The 21,013-nt window shown below is 38.6% G+C and overlaps 1 protein-coding gene across 32 annotated transcripts in view; it reads left to right on the top strand.

The window, feature by feature from the left end:
• SYTL2 (synaptotagmin like 2) overlaps positions 1-21,013 on the top strand; it is a 155,817-nt gene that overhangs the window by 113,300 nt on the left and 21,504 nt on the right. For 5 of the 32 annotated variants that reach the window (XM_063783354.1, XM_009423881.5, XM_054661621.2 and 2 more), the window contains 6 exons: positions 938-1,049; positions 2,811-3,614; positions 9,260-9,331; positions 16,175-16,276; positions 18,293-18,346; positions 19,588-19,635. In XM_063783354.1, the coding sequence (XP_063639424.1) occupies positions 938-1,049; positions 2,811-3,614; positions 9,260-9,331; positions 16,175-16,276; positions 18,293-18,346; positions 19,588-19,635 (1,192 nt within the window). Of the gene's footprint in view, positions 1-934; positions 1,050-2,810; positions 3,615-9,259; positions 13,196-16,174; positions 16,277-17,810; positions 18,347-18,795; positions 18,884-19,391; positions 19,636-21,013 lie in introns of those variants that run through there. The other 27 variants (XM_063783350.1, XM_016921730.4, XM_016921728.4 and 24 more) reach the window with 14 other exon arrangements.

Raw genomic sequence — 21,013 nt, 5'->3', positions numbered from 1 at the left:
TCTTGTATTTGTTAAGAATGCCATTTTTCCTCATTGTGTCAAAGCACCACAAAATAAAGAGAATTTTGTAGTACAGTTTTTTGTTACCAAATACAGGTAATTTTCACTATTTTAAGAAGTCACTAGTTTAAGAAGTCACTCTCATGGTGGAAAAAGTGGATGGATACCATGTCATTGCATTGCTGAAGACCCAGATTTCTAGCCCTAGAGGGTAAAAAGTCTGAAGCTATTTGGTGCTGCTGCTTTTTAGCATATGGAATAAGGCTTGTTAGTTCCATGTCAGTCCTTATTCCTATATTCCTATGCATAGCTTCCTAAATCTCTGTTAGAGATCTGCTTCTGGGAGAGAATTGCTAATTTATTAAACTGTAGACAGTAAACATTGTTATTGAGTCCTATATTAATTTTTAAAACCTCTATTGATACCATTTTTATTATTAGAAATGATGATAATAATAATGACTATGAAGCACTTCAAGATACCTAAAATGTCTTCAAAATCTTTAGGAAAGGTCAATTACAGTTGTATTTTGTACACTTGTGATCTAGCACACTGAGAGTCTGGTATGGTAGAAGAATCACTGGTGGGACTCTGACCTGATTAGAGACCCAAGTTTCCTTTGACCTTGATCTGGTCTTTGCTATATCCGGGGCCAAGTTTTTTCACCTGTAAAATGTGGGATTTTGATTTAAGTGTCTGATTCTGAGCTAACTTTGTAGGACTCTGGCTTTGCATATATTTTATATAATTTTTAAATGGCATATATGGTAACTTTGTGCTAAGCAGATTAATCAGGACAACTGTTTTTCAAACATGCCAAATAATGGAGTTTATGGGATAAAACTATCAAAATTGAAGATAATAGGCATTTGCCAACACTGAGTTGCTGTCATGACATTTAAAATAAGTTTAATAAACAATATTTGTCCCCAGCAGAGGAAGAATCCGTTTAATAGCTCCAAGTTGCCAGAAGGTCACTCGTCACAACAAACTAAAAATGAACAGTCAAAAAATGGAAGAACTGGTTTATTTCAGACTTCAAAAGAGGGTAAATATTATTTTTATGAACTTGATATTTTTATCTTTGTTATCTGTGGACTAAGGGAAATTCTCAGAGTTCCTTTCGCTCAAATAACTTCCAAGAGAAAGTGAAAAGTCCTGATGGTTTTCTTATTTTACGGTGCTTGTTGGTTTCCTTCCTGAGGGAGAGGAAGCAGAAATTTGAGAAACTGATAGCTCACGCATTCCAGTCTCAGAGCTGCGACTTGTTACGTGACTTCCATTGTGTCTTGGATTCCCTCATCAGTAAATTGGGAGATTTTTTGACCCAAGACATTCAGTCTTCCACTTAACAGTATTTATTAGATGCCTACTGTGTGTTCACAAAGTTCTGTTTAAAAGGGCTTGCCTCAAGAAGAAAAAGCCTGTTGACAATGTTATGATCCTCTAATCTGTAATTCTCAGCCCAGCCGCCCAAAAGCGTTTGATCAGGTTTGTGGCTCAATTGATGTAAGTCAGCCTGCTATGGAATTTTATCATTTTTATATACTGTTAAGAGGAAATGCTAAACATTTCAATCTCTTCAAAAGCAACTTGAAGAAGATTCCACAAGCATTAAAGAGTGGTTAGGGGTAGAAAATTAAAAAACAGTGGAGCTGGGGTTTTCAGTTAGCCTGTCTGAATATTAAAATACTTTCCACTGGGCACGTTTTAGATTACATAAAATATTTTGTAGAAAAAAATCACTGGAACATGTTAGATGTTTGTTTTTAACTTTTCTTTTTTTTTTTTTTGGCCATGGAGTCCCACTCTATTGCCCAGGCTGGAGTGCAGTGGTACAATCTCGGCTCACTGCACCCTTCGCCTCCCGGGTTCCAGGGCTTCTTGTGCCTCAGCCTTCTGAATAGCTGGGACTACAGGCTTGCTCTACCACGCCCGCCTAATTTTTGTATTTTTAGTAGAAATGAGGTTTCACCCTTTTGGCCAGGCTGGTCTCAAACTCCTGGACTCAAGTGATCCGCCCACCTCGGCTTCCCAAAGTGCTGGGATTACAGGTGTGAGCCACTGCGCTTGGCCTGTTTTTAACTTTCTGACAAAAATAAATTTTGTGTTAGGTAATGGGGTTTTATTTTTTTAAACTGAATTTCCTTTTCTGATTTCTGCAGGTGAATTTAAGTGACTTCTATGTTTTTCTTTAAGCCTCTTTTGAGAAATTTTCTTTTCATTCTTAAAAAAACTTTCTGTATTGGGTGTAAAATAATCACAAACTATATAAAGCACAGTAATCTTAAATGTACAGTGCAATGAAGTTTATACATAATTTTTCGAATAGACGTTATTTTTTAGAGCAGTTTTAGGTTCACAATATTGAGCAAAAGATACAGACGTTTTCCATATACACCCTCTCCCCACACAGGCATAGCCTCCCTCATTATCAACATTCCTCATGAGAATGGTACATTTGTTACACGTGATGAACCACACTGAGACATCACTATCACCCAAAGTACATCGTTTACATCAGGGTTCACTCTTGGTGGCGTACATTCTATGGGTTTGGACAAAAGTATAATAGTGTGCGGCCACCATTGTAGTATCATAGAGTAGTTTCAGTGCCCTAAAAGTCCTCTGTGCTCCAATGCATGAATTTTTAAAGGCTTTTCACATTAGGCCTGTAGTTGTGCTACATACTTTACTGTCTTTAATATTTTAATAGTTTCACTAAGTGTAGGTTAAGTTTTATGACAGGTATTTTAAATTATATATTACTCTCCATATGATATATCACCTACTGTGTTTTAATTTTCAGATGAATTGTCAGAGTCAAAAGAAAAGTCAACTGTCGCAGATACTTCAATCCAAAAGTTAGAGAAATCAAAGCAGACTTTGCCAGGCCTTTCAAATGGGTCCCAAATCAAGGCTCCAATCCCCAAAGCCAGGAGGATGATCTACAAATCGACTGATTTAAACAAAGATGATAACCAGTCTTTTCCTAGACAAAGGACAGACTCCCTGAAAGCGAGAGGGGCTCCGAGAGGGATCCTCAAGCGCAACTCCAGTTCCAGTAGCACAGACTCAGAAACCCTTCGTTATAATCACAACTTTGAACCCAAAAGCAAAATTGTGTCACCTGGCCTAACCATCCATGAGAGAATTTCTGAGAAGGAGCATTCTTTAGAAGACAACTCTTCCCCAAACTCCCTGGAGCCATTAAAGCATGTGAGATTCTCTGCAGTGAAGGATGAGCTTCCACAAAGTCCTGGGCTAATCCATGGTCGGGAAGTAGGAGAATTTAGTGTTTTAGAATCTGACAGATTGAAAAATGGAACGGAAGATGCAGGGGACACAGAAGAGTTTCAGAGTGACCCTAAGCCTTCTCAATACAGAAAGCCTTCGCTTTTTCATCAATCAACCTCAAGCCCATATGTATCAAAAAGTGAAACACATCAGCCAATGACTTCTGGTTCTTTTCCAATTAATGGGCTGCATTCTCATTCAGAAGTTTTAACTGCAAGACCACAGTCCATGGAGAATTCACCAACCATCAATGAACCCAAAGATAAATCATCAGAATTAACAAGGCTTGAATCTGTATTACCCAGAAGCCCCGCTGGTAAGAGAGTTGTCACTACTAGATTATAAAAACTTGGTGAGCTTGAAATGCCCAGGCCAGCTAGTCCTGTAGAATCCCAATTTAACCTTCTAGGCATTCCATCTACAATTCAGACAGATGCCACTGGAAATGTTTATACCTCTTAATGGGCTTGGAGATTTTCCTCAATCACCAATAACTAAAAGTACCAGGATAGCACAGTTTCTGGCCCATTATGCTTTACCCTAAAATATATATAACCATATCAATTATTTAAACAAATGACAATGTTTTTAGTTAAATCAAGGTGGAATAGAGTAAGAAAGACTTCCTTTCATTAGCTAATACCTTTGTACAGGGTAAATGTATTATTACTCACCTAATGCAAATTTATTAATTACAATTTTACCAGACTTTGGTTTCTCTTGTAATCTCAAGAGAACCTTCACTTTCTTAGTGTCAAAGGATGGGAAACTAGACTTTGAGGCCTTACTATGCAAAAGCCTCAGACTTTGGCCTGCTCAGGCCTCCAGCCATTTGTTCTTAGGCTTTAAAAGCCCTGAAGGCACTTTCTCCTTCAGCTTGTGTGAGTTGAGAGGCAATGAGGGTACTGCTTTTCCCTGCTAACTAGCCTTGTCTTGAAGGTCTTACCACTCTCAGGGGATGCCTGAAACTACTTTTATACCTATATGATCATGAAGTAATCATAATGTTTTATAATCATAATTTCTTATGTTTTTTAAAAAAACAGAAACAATAGAAAAAAACATGCTGTGTACCCTCTGCCATCTTCAGTAAGCCTGCATCGAACCCTATGATAGTTTCTTTATAGTCAGGATAATTCACAATAGCAACAATCAAATTTGCTTTTTTTAAAAAAATTTTTTTTAAATATGTACTTTAAGTTCTGGGATACATGTGAAGAATGTGCAGGTTTGTTACATAGGTATACACATGCCATGGTGGTTTGCTGCACCCATCAACCTGTCACCTACATTAGGTATTTCTCCTAATGCAGTCCCTCTCCACCCCCCGCCCACCCCAACAGGCCCTGGTGTGTGATGTTTCCCTCCTTGTGTCCGTGTGTTCTCATTGTTGAACTCCCACTTATGGGTGAGAACATGCGGTGGTTGGTTTTCTGATCTTGTGATAGTTTGCTGAGAATGATGGTTTCCAGCTTCATCCATGTCCCTGCAAAGGACATGAACTCATCCTTTTTTGTGGTGGCATAGTATTCCATGCTGTATATGTGCCACATTTTCTTTTTCCAGTCTATCATTGATGGGCATTTGGGTTGGTTCCAAGTTTCTGCTGTTGTGAACAGTGCTGCAGTAAACACAGGTGTGCATGTGTCTTTGTAGTAGAATGATTTATAATACTTTAGATACATACCCAGTAATGGGATTGCTGGGTCAAATGGTATTTCTGGTTCTAGATCCTTGAGGAATCACCACACTGTCTTCACAACAGTTGAACTCATTTACACTCCCACCAACAGTGTAAAAGCATTCCTATTTCTCCACATCCTCTCCAGCATGGGTTGTTTCCTGACTTTTTAATGATCACCATTCTAACTGGAGTGAGATGGTATCTCATTGTGGTTTTGATTTGCATTTCTCTAATGACCAGTGATAATGAGCTTTTTATCAAGTTTGTTGGCTGCATAAATATCTTCTTTTGAGAAGTGTCTGTTCATATCCTTCACCCACTTTTTAATGGGGTTGTTTTTTTCTTGTAAATTTGTAAATTTTCTTGTAAATTTAAGTTCCTTATAGATTCTGGATATTAGCCCTTTGTCAGATGGATAGATTCCAAAAATTTTCTCCCATTCTGTAGGTTGCCTCTTCACTCTGATGATAGATTCTTTTGCTATGCAGAAGCTCTTTAGTTTAATTAGATCCCGTTTGTCAATTTTGACTTTTGTTGCCATTGCTTTTGGTGTTTTAGTCATGAAGTCTTTGCCCATGCCTATGTCCTGAGTGGTATTGCCTAGGTTTTCTTCTAGGGTTTTTATGGTTTTAGGGCTTACATTTAAGTCTTTAATCTAGTTGAGTTAATTTTTGTATAAGGTGTAAGGAAGGGATCCAGTTTCAGTTTTCTGCGTATGGCTAGCCAGTTTTCCCAACACCATTTATTAAATAGGGAATCCTTTCCCCATTGCTTGTTTTTGTCAGTTTTGGCAAAGATCAGATGGTTGTAGATGTGTGGCATTATTTCTGAGGCCTCTGTTCTGTCCCATTGGTCTATATATCTGTTTTGGTACCAGTACCATGCGGTTTTGGTTATGGTAGCCTTGTAGTATAGTTTGAAGTCAGGTAGCGTGATGCCTCCAGCTTTGTACTTTTTGCTTAGGAACGTGTTGGCTATGCAACCTCTTTTTTGGTTCCACATGAAATTTAAACTTTTTTCTAATTCTGCGACGAGAGTCAATGGTAGCTCTATGGGGATAGCATTGAATCTATAAATTACTTTGGGCAGTATGGCCATTTTCACGGTACTGATTCTTCCTATCCATGAGCATGGAATGTTTTTCCGTTTGTTTGTGTCCTCTCTTATTTCCTTGAGCAGTGGTTTGTAGTTCTCCTTGAAGAGATCCTTCACATCCCTGTAAACTGGATTCCTAGGTATTTTATTCTCTTTGTAGCAATTGTGAATGGGAGTTCACTCATGATTTGGCTCTTTATTATTGGTGTATAGGAATGCTTGTGATTTTTGCACATTGATTTTGTATCCTGAGACTTTGCTGAAGTTGCTTATCAGCTTAAGGAGATTTTGGGCGGAGACGATGAGGTTTTCTAAATATACAATCATGTCATCTGCAAAAAGAGACAATTTGACCTCCTCTCTTCCTATTTGAATACCATTTATTTTTTTCTCTTGCCTGATTGTCCCAGTCAGAACTTCCAATACTATGTTGAATAGGAGTGGTGAGAGAGGGCATCCTTGTCTTGTGCCGGCTTTCAAAGAGAATGCTTCCAGCTTTTGCCCATTCAGTATGATATTGGCTATGGGTTTGTTATAAATAGCTTTTATTATTTTGAGATACGTTCCATCAATACCTAGTTTATTGAGGGTTTTTAGCAAGAAGGGCTGTTGAATTTTTTCGAAGGCCTTTTCTGCATCTATTGAGATAATCATGTGGTTTTTGTCATTGGTTCTGTTTAAGTGATGGATTACGTTTATTGATTTGCATATGTTGCACCAGCCTTTCATCCCAGGGATGAAGCTGACTTGATCATAGTCGATAAGCTTTTTGATGTGCTGCTGGATTCTGTTTGCCAGCATTTTATTGAGAATGTTGGCATCAATGTTCATCAGGGATACTGGTCTGAAATTTTCTTTTCTTGTGTTGTCTCTGCCAGGGTTTGGTATCAGGTTGATGTTGGCCTCACAAAATGAGTTAGGGAGGAGTCCCTCTTTTTCTATTGTTTGGGATAGTTTCAGAACGAATGGTACCAGCTCCTCTTTGTACCTCCGGTAGAATTCGGCTGTGAATCCATCTGGTCCTGGACTTTTTTTGGTTGCTAGGCTATTAATTGCTGCCTCCATTTCTGAACTTGTTATTGGTCTATTCAGGGATTCAACGTCTTCCTGGTTTAGTCTTGGGAGGGTGTGCGTGTCCAGGAATTTATCCATTTCTTCTAGATTTTCTAGTTTATTTGCATAGAAGTGTTTATAGTATTTTCTGATGGTGGTTTGAATTTCTGTGGGATCAGTGGTGATATCCCCTTTATCATTTTTTATTGTGTCTATTTGATTCTTCTGTCTTTTCTTATTAGTCTGGCTAATGGTCCATCTATTTTATTGATCTTTTCAAAAAACCTGAACCTGCTCCTGGATTCATTGATTTTTTGAAGGGTTTTTTGTGTCACTATCTCCTTCAGTTCTGCTCTGATTTTAGTTATTTCTTGTCTTCTGCTAGCTTTTGAATTTGTTTGCTCTTGCTTTTCCAGTTTTTCTAATTGTGATGTTAGGGTGTTGATTTTAGATCTTTCCCACTTTCTCCTGTGGGCATTTAGTGCTATAAATTTCCCTCTAAACACTGGTTTAGCTGTGTCCCAGAGATTCTGGAATGCTGTGTCTTTATTCTCATTGGTTTCAAAGAACTTATTTATTTCTGCCTTTATTTCGTTATTTACCCAGTAGTCACTCAGGAGCAAGTTGTTCAGTTTCCATATAGTTGTGCAGTTTTGAGTGAGTTTCTTAATCCTGAGTTCTAATTTGATTGCACTGTGGTCTGAGAGACCGTTTGTTATTATTTCTATTCTTTTGCATTTGCTGAGGAGTGTTTTACTTCCGATTATGTGGTCAATTTTAGAATAAGTGCGATGTGGTGCTGAGAAGAACGTGTATTCTGTTGATTTGGGGTGGAGAGTTCTGTAGATGTCTTTTAGGTCCACTTGGTCCAGAGCTTAGTTCAAATCCTGAATATCCTTGTTAATTTTCTGTATCGTTGATCTGTGTAATATTGACAGTGGGGTGTTAAAGTCTCCCACTATTACTGTGTGGGAGTCTAAGTCTCTTTGTAGGTTTCTAAGAACTTGCTTTATGAATCTGGGTGCTCCTGTATTGGGTGCATATATATTTAGGATAGCTAGCTCTTCTTGTTGCATTGATCCCTTTACCATTACGTAATGCCCTTCTTTGTCTTTTTGATCTTTGTTGGATTGAAAACACGGTTCTTAAACCCCAGTATGCAGAACAATCACTAGAATAGCTGTTAGTAAAGATTACTGTGCCCAATCTTCAGAAATTCTTCTCATTCAATACATCAGTAGTAAGGCCCAGGAATGGAAATATCCTCATTTTCCCATTTAAATATTGTGGATAAAATTCCTTGTTTAGTCTTATTTGAAAGTTATTTTTCTAACTCCTGAAATCACTTAAGTCTGTGCTTCTCAAACCTGGGTTTAAGCCCCCTCTAGGGTTTATGATATGTGCCAGGGGATGGGTGAAGTCATAAAATCGGCATGGCATATCTTCCTGGAGTGTCAGTTTTATACAAAGATTTAAAAGTAAGAGAAAATTAACATTTAAAATGTAACATGGAGCTGGGTGTGGTGGCTCATGACTGTAATCCCAGCACTTTCGGAGGCTGAGGTGAGTGGATCATGAGGTCAGGAGTTCAAGACCAGCCTGGCCAATATGGTGAAACCCCGTCTCCACTAAAAATACAAAAATTAGCTGAGCGTGGTGGTGCATGGCTGTAATCCCAGCTATTTGGGAGGCTGAAGCAGAAGAATCGCTTGAACCTGGGAGGCGGAGGTTGCAGTGAGCCGAGATCCCGCCACTGCACTCTGGCCTAGGCAACAGAGTGAGACTCCATCTCAAAAATAATAATAAAATAAAATGTAACATGAAACAGAATGCAAAATTCACATGTATTTTTAAAATAAACAAGGAACTACAAAGAAATTTTTCGGTTAGGTCTATACCATGTACTTCCAGGTCTCTACATTTCCTTTCCTTTACTGTCATAGGGCACCTTTGGTAGAATACCTTAATTAGGACAACTTACATTTTAACCCCTGAAAAATGCTGGTATAAACAGCTATTGGTATAGAAAGTGCAAATACAAAGTGCTTTTATAAAGATGATGATGTGAATGATTAACAGTTCTTTAAGCATGCTCTTTTCTTATTTAGAAAAGTATTTCTATGTTGCAGATGAGCTGTCTCATTGTGTTGAGCCTGAGCCATCTCAGGTGCCAGGTGGCAGTTCTAGAGACCGTCAGCAAGGTAAGCCCCCTCCTCTCCCGGCTCTAAAAGCTAAGACGTCTTCACGTTCTGGTCCATATGCCACTGAGATAAAGAAGTCAATTGATGATTCCATATTTAAAGTTCTAGACTGGTTTAACCGAAGTTCTTATTCAGATGACAATAAGTCATTCCTCCAACATCCCCGAGGAATAGAGTCCAAAGAAAAAACAGACTCAAAATCACAGGTTGCTATTGACTTGGTGACAGATGACACTACTTTAAGAGAAAATGGCTCAAAGACCCTATCACCCAGCAAAATTGAATTGAAGCCTGTGAGATCTGACTCACCATTCCAAGCAGAGGGAGATATGCTGGTTTCTGAAAGTTGCCAAGATAATAATGTGAATATCAAATCCAAATTCATGAATTTGTCCCAAAAAGGCACCCCAAAGGAAGGCCCAGGTATATTGCAACCATTTGAAAGCTATGGCACCCCAAGTCAAGGGAGTAAAAATATGGACTATAGCCAAGATTCAAAAAGCCCAGGAAAAGGGAATGGGGCATCTCCTTCAAATAGTAACTATTCCTACAGTGTTCTCAAGGAATCTGATGCAGAAAACCAAGTTCCATGCAACACTAATAATATTGGCAACTTGGGTGAAGAAGAACCCAAGTTTCATGCTCATGAAGAAAATAGAGGACACTCAGAAGTGAATTTTGACTCTTCAACAGTTGTCAAAGAAGCAGGTTTGAAAGATAACATGAACGCAGAGAGAAAGAGTAAAGTAGGAAATACCTATATCCTGAAAGCCTCCTTAGAGCCAGAGAATATTAAGTCAACACCTGGGGTTGCCAACAATGGCTCTCCTTGGAAGAAGCCTGAGGTCCAATTCCAGCAAGAAGCTGGTGAGGTTCCCAAGAGCCAAGTGCAGAGAGAGAAATACAAAAGAGTGAGTGACAGAATATCCTTTTGGGAAGGAGAGAAAGCTGCTGCTAAGATAACTCATAAAAAACCCACATCTTCATGTAGCCAGGAACAACCTTCTGCTAAAGCATATCAGCCTGTGAAGAAGTCACAGGGTGTATCATCCATGGACAGTTTATCTACAGACCAGAGTGAATATAATCAGGCCATTCCCAAACGAGTGGTCTTAGATGAGGATGATCAAGCATCCCAGCTCTCCAATTCTTATTCCTCAAATAAATCTAAAGAGACCAAGCCACAAATAGCAGGTCCATCCAGAAACTATCTTTCAGCTGAGCAATCAGATAAAGTGTCTCTGTTTCAGAATAAGAAAAATGAGCCTATAAAAAGATCACAAGTGGCAGACAGTTTGCCTTCTAGAAGAAACATTACTTTACCAGCACTGCAACATCCCTCAAATGTCGGGAGTGAACGACATGCTGCATTGGAGAAAGACAGACCTCTAGTTTGTGAATCAAATGCCAACTTTAAAGTTATGTCCCTAAAAGAAAGAATGGATGAACCCAATGCAGAACAGGTCTATAATCCCTCTCAGTTTGAGAATTTGAGAAAGTTTTGGGACTTAGAAGCTAATTCAAACAGTAAGGATAATGACAAGAATATTACCATCACAAGCCAAAAAAATTCTGCACCTTTTAATAGGCAGAAACACAAGGAATTCAGCGACATTAAATTATCAGGTAAAAATACCCATGAAGCAGAGGTGCTTCTAAGCCCAAAAAAAGTTATGGCAAGAGAGGAAATGGAGAAATTAAATTCAAACAGCATACTCCAGGTGCTACCAGATGAAATCACATTTCCTTTGAGTCCACTTAGAAAGTATACTCATCAGTTGCCAGGAAATGAGACATCAAAGGAAAACGTGGAAAAGAATACGGAAGGGATTGTTACTCCAGTGTTTAAGGAAGAAAAGGATTACTCAGAACAAGAGATTCAAGAATCCATAATAAAAACCAATGTTTTGTCTAAAGACTGCAAAGACACTTTTAATGACAGCTTGCAGAAACTGCTTTCAGAAACCTCAACACCAGCAATTCAACCCTCTGGTGGAAAAGTTCATGGAAAACAAGTGCTTGAACCAAGTGTTTCTGAAAATAGGACATGGCCTCAAAAAACAGATTTTGCTGATACTGAGGAAGAAGTCAAAGGACCTGAGAAGATCATTAATGAGCATGTTGACAAAACAGTAGTTCATCCAAAGGTTAAACGGAACTCTTTGACTGCTAGTCTAGACAAACTCCTGAAGGAAGCAACTGGAACTTCACCCTCTCCCTTGCAAACCAAGTTGGCGCCCGTTATCACTGGAACCAACTCTAAGCTGGAAGAGGGGAGATTTTTTGGAAAAGGGATAGAACAGAGTCACAATACTTCAGCTGATAAGAGAGAAATACTAGCTCCTTTTCCAGTGAGAGATGAAACTTTTGGAAATACAGCTCTCCTCAAGAAAGCTGAAAGTGGTGAGTGCCAGCTAAGCACAGAGAATTTGATTCAGATGGCTGCAGAAGATTCTCATCCATTGGATCCAACTTCCCAGCTTTCCAGAAAGGGTTCTTTTGGGGATGTGGCCAGCCCTCCCCAAGATATGCTTTTTCCCCAGGATGCTCATCTTGTTCCCCAGGCTAGGGTACACCCTTCTCAAACGGAAATTTCGGAGACTGTAGAGAAAGTCATTCTTCCACCCAGACCTGTATTGAATGATGTAAATGCTGCATTACAGAAGCTGTGTAGAGAAGTATGGTTAAGTTATCCAGCTGGAAGGGAAGTAGGTCCTGGAGAAGTGAACCCAGAATTTCCTGAAGCAGTACAGCCAGTATGTAGCCCCCTAAATCCTCCAGGAGTGATATCACCATGGGCTACGATGGACACCATAGTTCCAGACAGGAAGGATTTTTATTCCTCCAATGTAGTTCCTGATAAAACTCATGAAGTTGGATCTTATTTAGCTGCCCAAATGTCTCCATCAGACCAGACGCTTAGCTCATTTGCTTCCATTGTTGCTCAATATGGCAAAGGCCTACCTCAGGAAGTGGAAGAAATTGTGAGGGAAACAATTATTCAACCCAAATCAGAGTTCCTCGAATTCAGTGCTGGCTTAGAAAAACTACTGAAGGAAGAAACTGAAACCTTCCCCTCAAAATATGAAAGTGATACAGGGAATCTTTCTCCATCAAAGTTAATAGGTAGTACAGAGGAGCCCAGGCGAGCCACTTCTGAATTCCATCCTGAGGAATTAAAAGAAACAGTAGAAAAGGCCGAGGCTCCGTTAATAACTGAGAGTGCTTTTGATGCTGGTTTTGAGAAACTTCTTAAAGAAATAACTGAAGCTCCTCCTTATCAGCTCCAGGTGTCAGTGAGAGAAGAAACTCATGAGAAGGAGTCCTCACAGTCAGAGCAGACCAGGTTCTTGGGGACAGTGCCCCATTTTTACAGGGCAGCCTCACAGACCTCTGAAATGAAGGATAAAAGTAATGGTTTGGAATCTCAAGTCAACCAATGTGATAAAATGTTGGGAGGAGACGCACTTGTGACTGATTTATTGGTAGATTTTTGTGGTTCCAGAAGTGGAGTTGAGATCCCTAGAACCCCACAACTTTATGTGGCTCATGAAATAGGGACCATTAAAACTGTAACCCCCCCAGAGGACAGGGACAGTGAAAGTGGGGTTGCAGGGGGACAAGGGACTTTTCAGGAACCTGGCTTTGGAGAGGCTTCTGAAGCAATTAGTGTGTCCAGAAATAGGCAACCCATTCCTCTCCTGATGAACAAAGAAAACTCTACAAAAACAAGTAAAGTTGAATTGACTCTAGCATCGCCATATATGAAACAAGAGAAAGAGGAAGAAAAAGAAGGTTTCTCTGAGTCTGATTTTTCAGATGGAAACACCAGTTCTAATGCAGAGAGCTGGAGAAATCCTTCCAGTGAGCATTTAAAAATTTTTAACTCACAGTGAGTCTGCTTTATGGAATGCTGATGTAAAGGATGATTTTTTTTTAATTGGGATTAATTTGATATTCTTAAATGATGTTAAATTCTTCTTACCACTTCTGTGTTCCTGAGACTTTCTTAATTAAAAAAAAATTTATATTTTTTAATCAAATGCATTACATAAAACAGCTTTCCTATAAGGCTGTTTCAGAGTCTGAGTTGACTTCTCTTTCATCTACCTATAGAAATTTTAGGTTTCAAAAAATACTTTTTAAATGACTTTTTGGGTTTGGAAAGTACCTTTAATACATTTAAGCTAGTTTTCCTCCTGGAAATATTTAGAATTTCTTCCTTAATTGGCAACCTTTATAGAAGTCTAGTAAGATTTGTCGCAAAGATGTGCCACAGATGGACACAAATTTCCCATTCGGGAGCAATATCTTACCACAGTGGTGGCTAAATGCTAGGGACAAAATACAAGGCCGGAACTTTCCTTCCCTCAGATACCTTGTGCTGTGGTGTTTTGTTGCCACTTTCTCCCTCTCATTTTCAATTATATGCACAATCTTCCCTTTCTAGAGTATGACTTTGGCCAGATGACTCACCTGACGCCACCTAAGGGCATTGCCTGGCCAGGTACATTTCTCTGGCTCCAGCCTTGGCTAAGTTGATGACCTGAATCGATCTCCACATTCATCTACATGAACGTGGGGGCATTGGTTTTGGCGGCCAGGCTGTGAAATGTAGGGCTTGTCTCAGTTTGCTATTTAATCAACATGTGGACATTTTAGCAGAGAAACCCCAGAGCAAATAGGAATGAGAAGCTACCTGATTAAAATGATGAAATGATAGAGAATGTTTTTTGGCTGGGACATTTTAACCAAAGTTGCACAACTGATGTTGATTGCCTTCCTTGTAGTTTAGTAGAATTTGTCATTTGTTTAGCTCCTTTTGGTTCCAGTGAAAATAGATAAGCTTTACTGAGTGGCTTACTTTGAGGTGTGGACTCCTTTGTAAGTAGCTATAGGGTCTCTTCTTGAACACTGACCAAAGAATCCACCTTTAATCCTATTCAGTTAAGTTGAAGCCCCTCTAAAAAATTTTGTTGTTAATAAAAAAAAGAAAGAAATTGAAATATCAATCTCTAAAACCATACATATTTATTTATAAATCTCTAATTAAATCTCTAAATTTATTTAATCTCTAAAGTAAATAAATTTAATTAATTAATAATTAATTAATATAATGGCAAGAATAAAGCCAGCATGTTAAACTTGTTGAAGTAGGCTCTTAACTAAACTGCCCATGAGTTGCTAGTGTAAACTGACCCACAGGAGAAGGAGCGCTTGCAAATTTGCAATTATGTTAGAGACTATCATCTAATGTGTATCCCAGCATAACTGACTGAATAGTAAAAAGCCTATCCAAAAAGGCAGTGTTAAATAATCACCTAGGCCGGGCACGGTGGCTCACGCCTGTAATCCCAGCACTTTGGGAGGCCAAGGCGGGCAGATCATGAGGTGAGGATATCGAGACCATCCTGGCTAACATGGTGAAACCCCATCTCTACTAAAAAATACAATAAAGTAGCCGGGCATGGTGGTGGTGGCTGTAGTCCCAGCTACTCGGGAGGCTGAGGCAGCAGAATGGTGTGAACCCTGAGGCGGAGCTTGCAGTGAGTCGAGATCACGCCACTGCACTCCAGCCTGGGCTACAGAGCAAGACTTCATCTCAAAAAAAAAAAAAAAAAAAAAAAAAAAAATCACCTAAACAGAGCCCAGAGAAGACATTTTAGAATAACAAGCCAATTAAGAAGTATAAAATGGTATAGTCATGATTTTAATTTAGGTTTATATACTCTAACCTAAATTATTATTTTAAAGCAAACTGCAGTGGGGGTGGGGTGAAAAATGAAGAGAAACCTACTATAAGGGTACTGTAATTTTGGGGAGCAAGCTAACACATTTGACTTGCGGCTGAGCTCTTAACTAAGCAATACCTCAGTATGCTCCTTTGGGAAAAATTAAAGGTTCAGTAGTCAAATACTTTTGGAAATGCTGGGCCATTATGCACAGAGAAGGTCCGCAGTAAGGAACATTTTAAATTTGAACAGAGAACATCCAAATCTAATTCATCTTAGAATCCATTTGCTATGGAATGTACTAGGCAGAACTGGAATGTATTTCAGGAAATTATTGTCTAGAGAAGTGGTTCTTAAATTGATTGATTCCTTAATCGAATCACTCATTGATTCAGCAAATATTTTGAAGTGTTTATTTCCAGCCACCGTTCTAGGCACTGAGAATACAGCAGTAATAAATGTCAGTACTTAAGCTTATTCATGATGGAGCCATTCCTTTTATAAAATAATGGCATTAGTAAATGATAGAGGCCTCCCTCCCGCAACTTTAAAATGCCTTACTAAAATAAAAATTTGACTATCCCATGTTATTTCCCAACATTTCATTGGAAATTATACTAGATCATGAAACCCAGAAAGTCTACAACCTTTGATCTAGAGAATGCACTCATATGTGTACCCAATTATACACAGATGTTAAACATCTGAATCCTGCCTTCCACGGTTTTGAATTAATTTTATTAATGCTCCTAGAAGTATTTCATGGCTGTCTTCAAAAGCTAGAATGTTAAATGGGAAGAGTCAGTGTCTGGCATAGGACAAATCATATGTCTAAAATAGGAGTAAACAACTAAGAGATCACATTTCTATTAATGTGGTAATCTTGTTTTTGTAGGGTTTACGTTTGCAAATATTTCTTGACCAGGAAAATTATGTTTAAGAGCATATTAATAGTGGAGAAATTTTATTTTCTTCTGTGAAATAAGTGCTTCGTAAAGTAGAAATTCATAGCATAATGTCTCTTTTCAGCCTACCATTTCTATGTCCATATGTTAGAGGATTTTTTTTTTTTTGGTATTGTGCAGTGTTCATCGATTTTGTTTTATAACAGGTTCAGAAGAAGAACCCAGTCCTGTTTTGAAAACTTTGGAAAGGAGTGCCACTAGGAAAATGCCTTCCAAAAGTCTAGAAGACATTTCATCAGATTCATCAAGTGAGAATAAAGTTCGCCTCACTGTTCATGCCCCATCTAAGCTTAAAAATGCCTATGTGCTCCCCTGTAGCCTCACTGCATGCTGTTGTGCACTGCACCCTCTAATGGGGGCAGTCAACAGATGAAAATAACCTCTCCAAAGTGCGCTGAAGAGGCTCAACCTAAAGTGGCTGGAACTTTGCTTATAAAATAATATATTACATTTGGTTACTAAAACACTAGGTTTCCTTTAATGGAAGAATCCCAGTTTGAGTGTTTCTCAAGTACAGTGAGTTTCAAAGGATTGTGGTAGCTAGTAGTATTAGTGAAAATAGTCATAACTAGCATTTATTGAATATTATTTGCCAAAACGTGCCTAATAATTTTACATGTATTATCTCATTTAACCAGCACAAGCAACCCTATGAGAGGTGAATTATTGTTATCCAAATTTAAAGATGAGGAAAATGAAGCTCAGAAATGTGAAATGACCTTTTTAGTATTACACAGAAGATCTGGGACTCAAAATTAACAGGCTATTATCAAGAACATTTATGAAGGGACCACATTATATATGACAGCGTTGGATGTCCAGTGAATTTTGCATGATACAGAGTTGAATTAGTCCCTGGCTTCAAGGACTTTCCTTTCTCTTTTATCCCTTCTATTCTATTCACACTTTTCTTTTAGATACTGGAACTATAAGCCCAAAACTACTTAACATGAAAGACTTTAGGTACACGATTCCCCACTGGCAGCTGCTTTAATGGTGAAGGATTTCTTGAGTACTAGCAGAAAACATAATATATAAAGAGAGTTGTGTGCTAGACAAATGGACTAAGAAACCATGATTTCTTGGGGTTTTGTTCTTGCTATTTCCAAGCTAAAATGCACCCCTGGGATTGCAGATGGTCATAAGAAAAATTATCAAGTGAAAAGTTAACCACTGCCAAACTCATATGATTGAAAATTGGCCATTGTTATGTTTAGAATATTTTTTGTGCATTTGCAATTAAGAATAAAAAGTCAGAATTTAAAAATGAAAAAAAGAAAAGAAAAAGCCACTTCACCAAACATTTCCTAAAATTCACAGATTCCCAGGGGTTTGAAGACAGTATTCCCAATTTGGAATGTAGTCCTGACTATCCCAAGGATCTTGGAATCTCAGGGTTAGAAGGGATCTTAAAAATCACCCATTTTAACCTCCCCCCAATGCAGGAATTCTCTCTAAAGCCTCCTCAACAGGCGGCCAACCCCCATATCCGCCTGAATGCTTCCAGAGAAGGCGAGTCGAATCCTTTGTTGGACAGCCCTCATTGTTTTTCCTTATGTTGGTGATGGGCCTTGAGAAAAAGAAAAAAAGAAAAAAAAAAAATCTCAGAACAATTGGCCCATTTAGCAAACCTCTTGCCTGTGAAACATGGGGCTATTTCCATGGTGCAGCTTTAAAGTACTCAGGAATGTATAGGGTTAAAAAAAAATCACCATCAGCTGACGGGTATTCCTGCACGCTCCCTTCCAAATACCGATACCCACTCTCACACTAGCCTGCCAAGATTCCACTTAGCAGCTGGTCCCCAGTTACATCTCTTCAGTTGACTTCCCAAGCAAGCCTCCCAGAGGCATATGTGAATGATGATGCACACACACAAATATTTGTTAATGACCATGGGTTTGGGAAGGTGTTAGTCATGGCTAGCATCATACCCTTTACAGAAGAATAGAGAGGCTGTTGCAGCCCCGTGCTTTCTCCTGCTGCTGGCCGATTGCTTGCTCTGAACTAACCCTCTAACCCTTGGGAGTCTGTGTGCAGCAGTGATGTGAGCTGCATCCGGGCTGAAATGGGAGCTCCCGCTATGGCACTGGCTCAAGGAGCTTATCTAAAGAGAAAGTATTTTGGGGAAGACATCTTGGTTGCACCCCTCATTGCATCTTGACTAATTGCTTCCAACTCCGGGGGCTTCCAGGGACAATCTCATTGTTCTTTTCTCTCCAAGGGTCAGCCATGTTAACCATTTGTTAATTTCTTCTGAACAGATCAAGCAAAAGTAGATAATCAGCCAGAAGAATTAGTGCGTAGTGCTGAAGATGGTAAATATCTTTATGTATTTGCATGTCTGTCTTTGTATTAACTTCTGGGGTGATTTGGGCAGTCTCCGGGACGCAGCTGTTGGGTAAATAGAAGAACGTCATTTGCCACTATGTGGTGAATAGTGCCTAAGTTACTATAAAACAGTTCTGATTTGGTACATTTAATATAGTTTGTATTTTTAAGGCTTCTTCTGGTGATACTGTCATGAGGATCTCATCAGAGACCCTTGTGAAGCAAGGGTTTCTATAAATAGAAAATTGTATTTCTTTGGATGTGAGCTGATTTTTGCTACTCTGACTTGCAGGAAGAGTGGAGTGAATTCCTGGGTTAAGTTATTCTTCTGTTTGATTCTCAAGTCTCAGCATTTAGATCTCTCTGGGCACAACTGGTAAAATCTTAAATTCAAAGGAAAGAGTCCCAGAACAAGGGTGGGAAATCGTGCCTCTGCTTATATAAATAACTAAATATAGACAGAGGGTGAAGTTGATTCTGAATATAATGGAGCCAGAAGATCTTGAAGCTTGTCAGTGGATCAGGTATTACTTGGCTCTGTTATAAGATGAATAGTATAGTGGTGCCTTGGTTGAGGGAGAGACAGAAATGAGTCTGATTTTTATATTGCAGAATTTATGCAAATGTATAATTTGTATTTGCATGCTGGATTTTATTTATTTGTTGTTAAATCTGCCTTCACTATAATCATAAAAATGTGTACTCACTGAGCTTTCCCATATAAATGCAGCAACAGAGCTCCTTAAAGGTCATTCTTTACTTTTATGTAATCGTTTTGTCTTTCTTATTTTATGTTTACAACAACCTCACTGAAGTTGATGGGGCAGGGATTTTTATCTTCATTTTGCTGATAAGAAAAACTCAGAGAAATTAGGTGACTTTTCTAAGATCCTATAGTTAGTCAGTCACTGGGAGGGCAGGAAATAGAATCTCAGCTTCATTACTCCTAGTCCAGTGCTCCTTCCCATTTTCCATACTGTGGTCTAGTGAATTACAGGAAGGATGCTCCATATCTCTTTTGTTTGATCCCAGATTTTTAGTTGAACAGGAGACCTTAAAGAGGCTAATGAAGAACAGTCACAGTGAGGAATGGATGAAAGCAAGATGAAAACCTGTCAGATGTATTCTGCTGTCTCAGTTGTGAAACTGACATTTGAGCTTTACTTTCATGTCTCTTTAATCCTTCTGTTAAAATGGTATTTATTCTCAATGTTGCCCTCCTGAGTAGATGAGAAACCAGATCAGAAGCCAGTTACAAATGAATGCATACCAAGAAGTGAGTAGCAGGATCTTTCTCACAAATGACTAAACATTCCACTTTACATATTAAATATACTGAAATTACTAACCCCATTAATAACACAGTATTTATTATTGGCACTAAACTCCTGCAGCTTGCAAAGCTATTTCATTACGATAAGGGTTTTATTGAAAACATTTTACTATTGTCTGTGTTGAAAGAATGATTTGTGGTTCCACTGAGGGAGAGTTGTATATTAAATATATATATATATGTTATTGCTGATATTATTGTGCTTTTGTCAGTCTCTATGCTGTTTGAATCTCTGCTTAAAAGCAAGTTGGCACCTTCTGATTTCATTTGGTTTTTATGTTGCAGTATGATTTTGAGTATTGGATCTCTTGTGGCCTCTATACAAAACTGTAGATGTGAATTCATTTATAACTTATTTGGACCTATGAAAGAACTGTTAGAGTATGTGCTTCTCTCCATATCCATAAAAGCAAATCTTATTATGCCCAGGGTTTAAACTCTGAGTTTCAAAACTGCCTTGAATGGTAAATGTTCTAAGTATAAACCAAGTGAACAAGTGAATCTAAGAAGTAAATGTATACCTGTGGTGACTAATGCCCATCTACTAATTAATGTCTATCATCAAGCAAAGATAATGTTTGTTCGATCTTTTCTGTTCAATCTTAAGATTACTCTACTTAGCTGTGACTACTATCTTAAGGACAAATAACACATTTAAAAAGTACTCAGATGGCCTAGTAAAGCATGCAGCTGTGTGTGTGTGTGTGTGTGTGTGTGTGTGTATGATTTTTTAGCTTCTCGGTTTCACTCTGTTTCATAAACCCTAGGCACTGGGGGTATGAAGATAATGATACACATGTCTACCCTCAGGGCCACAATATTTTAAATAATAATTTCCCAACAGTCTTTGGATATGCTAATAGGGCTTAATGAGGAAAGCAGCTAAATGGAGGAGCCATTAGATAGAAAACCAATGTGCTGATGGCTAAAAGTCAGTGACATGTAGTGGGAAACCTGAAACTTTGCTTATGAGGTCCTCCTGCTAGCAGTGAAGGTGCTGAACTTTGGCACATGACTTGACAAATTCTTAAGAACTGCCTAGGAAAGAAGAGAGTCCAGGCTTCAGCTCTTGTGAGTATGTGCTCTCTGTCTGACTATTGCAGATGAAACAAGCCTTCTGCCCCTAAGGGGTGTTAGGTAAAGGGGCTTTTCCAGTTACTTTTGAACTAGGACATATTTAATTTTGAGCATCTTATAATATCTTGCTATGTTTTGTTCAAAATTTAGTCTGTGGAGTAAAAGCAAAACACACATAGACATATATGCCTAAATATCTGTATCTTTATTCATGATCTCCTAATTGGCTTAGTTTATTGGTCAA

The sequence above is a fragment of the Pan troglodytes genome, chromosome 9 (assembly GCF_028858775.2).
Source record: "Pan troglodytes isolate AG18354 chromosome 9, NHGRI_mPanTro3-v2.0_pri, whole genome shotgun sequence".
Classification (NCBI taxonomy): domain Eukaryota; kingdom Metazoa; phylum Chordata; class Mammalia; order Primates; family Hominidae; genus Pan; species Pan troglodytes.
This window is presented reverse-complemented; position numbering and strand designations above follow the sequence as displayed.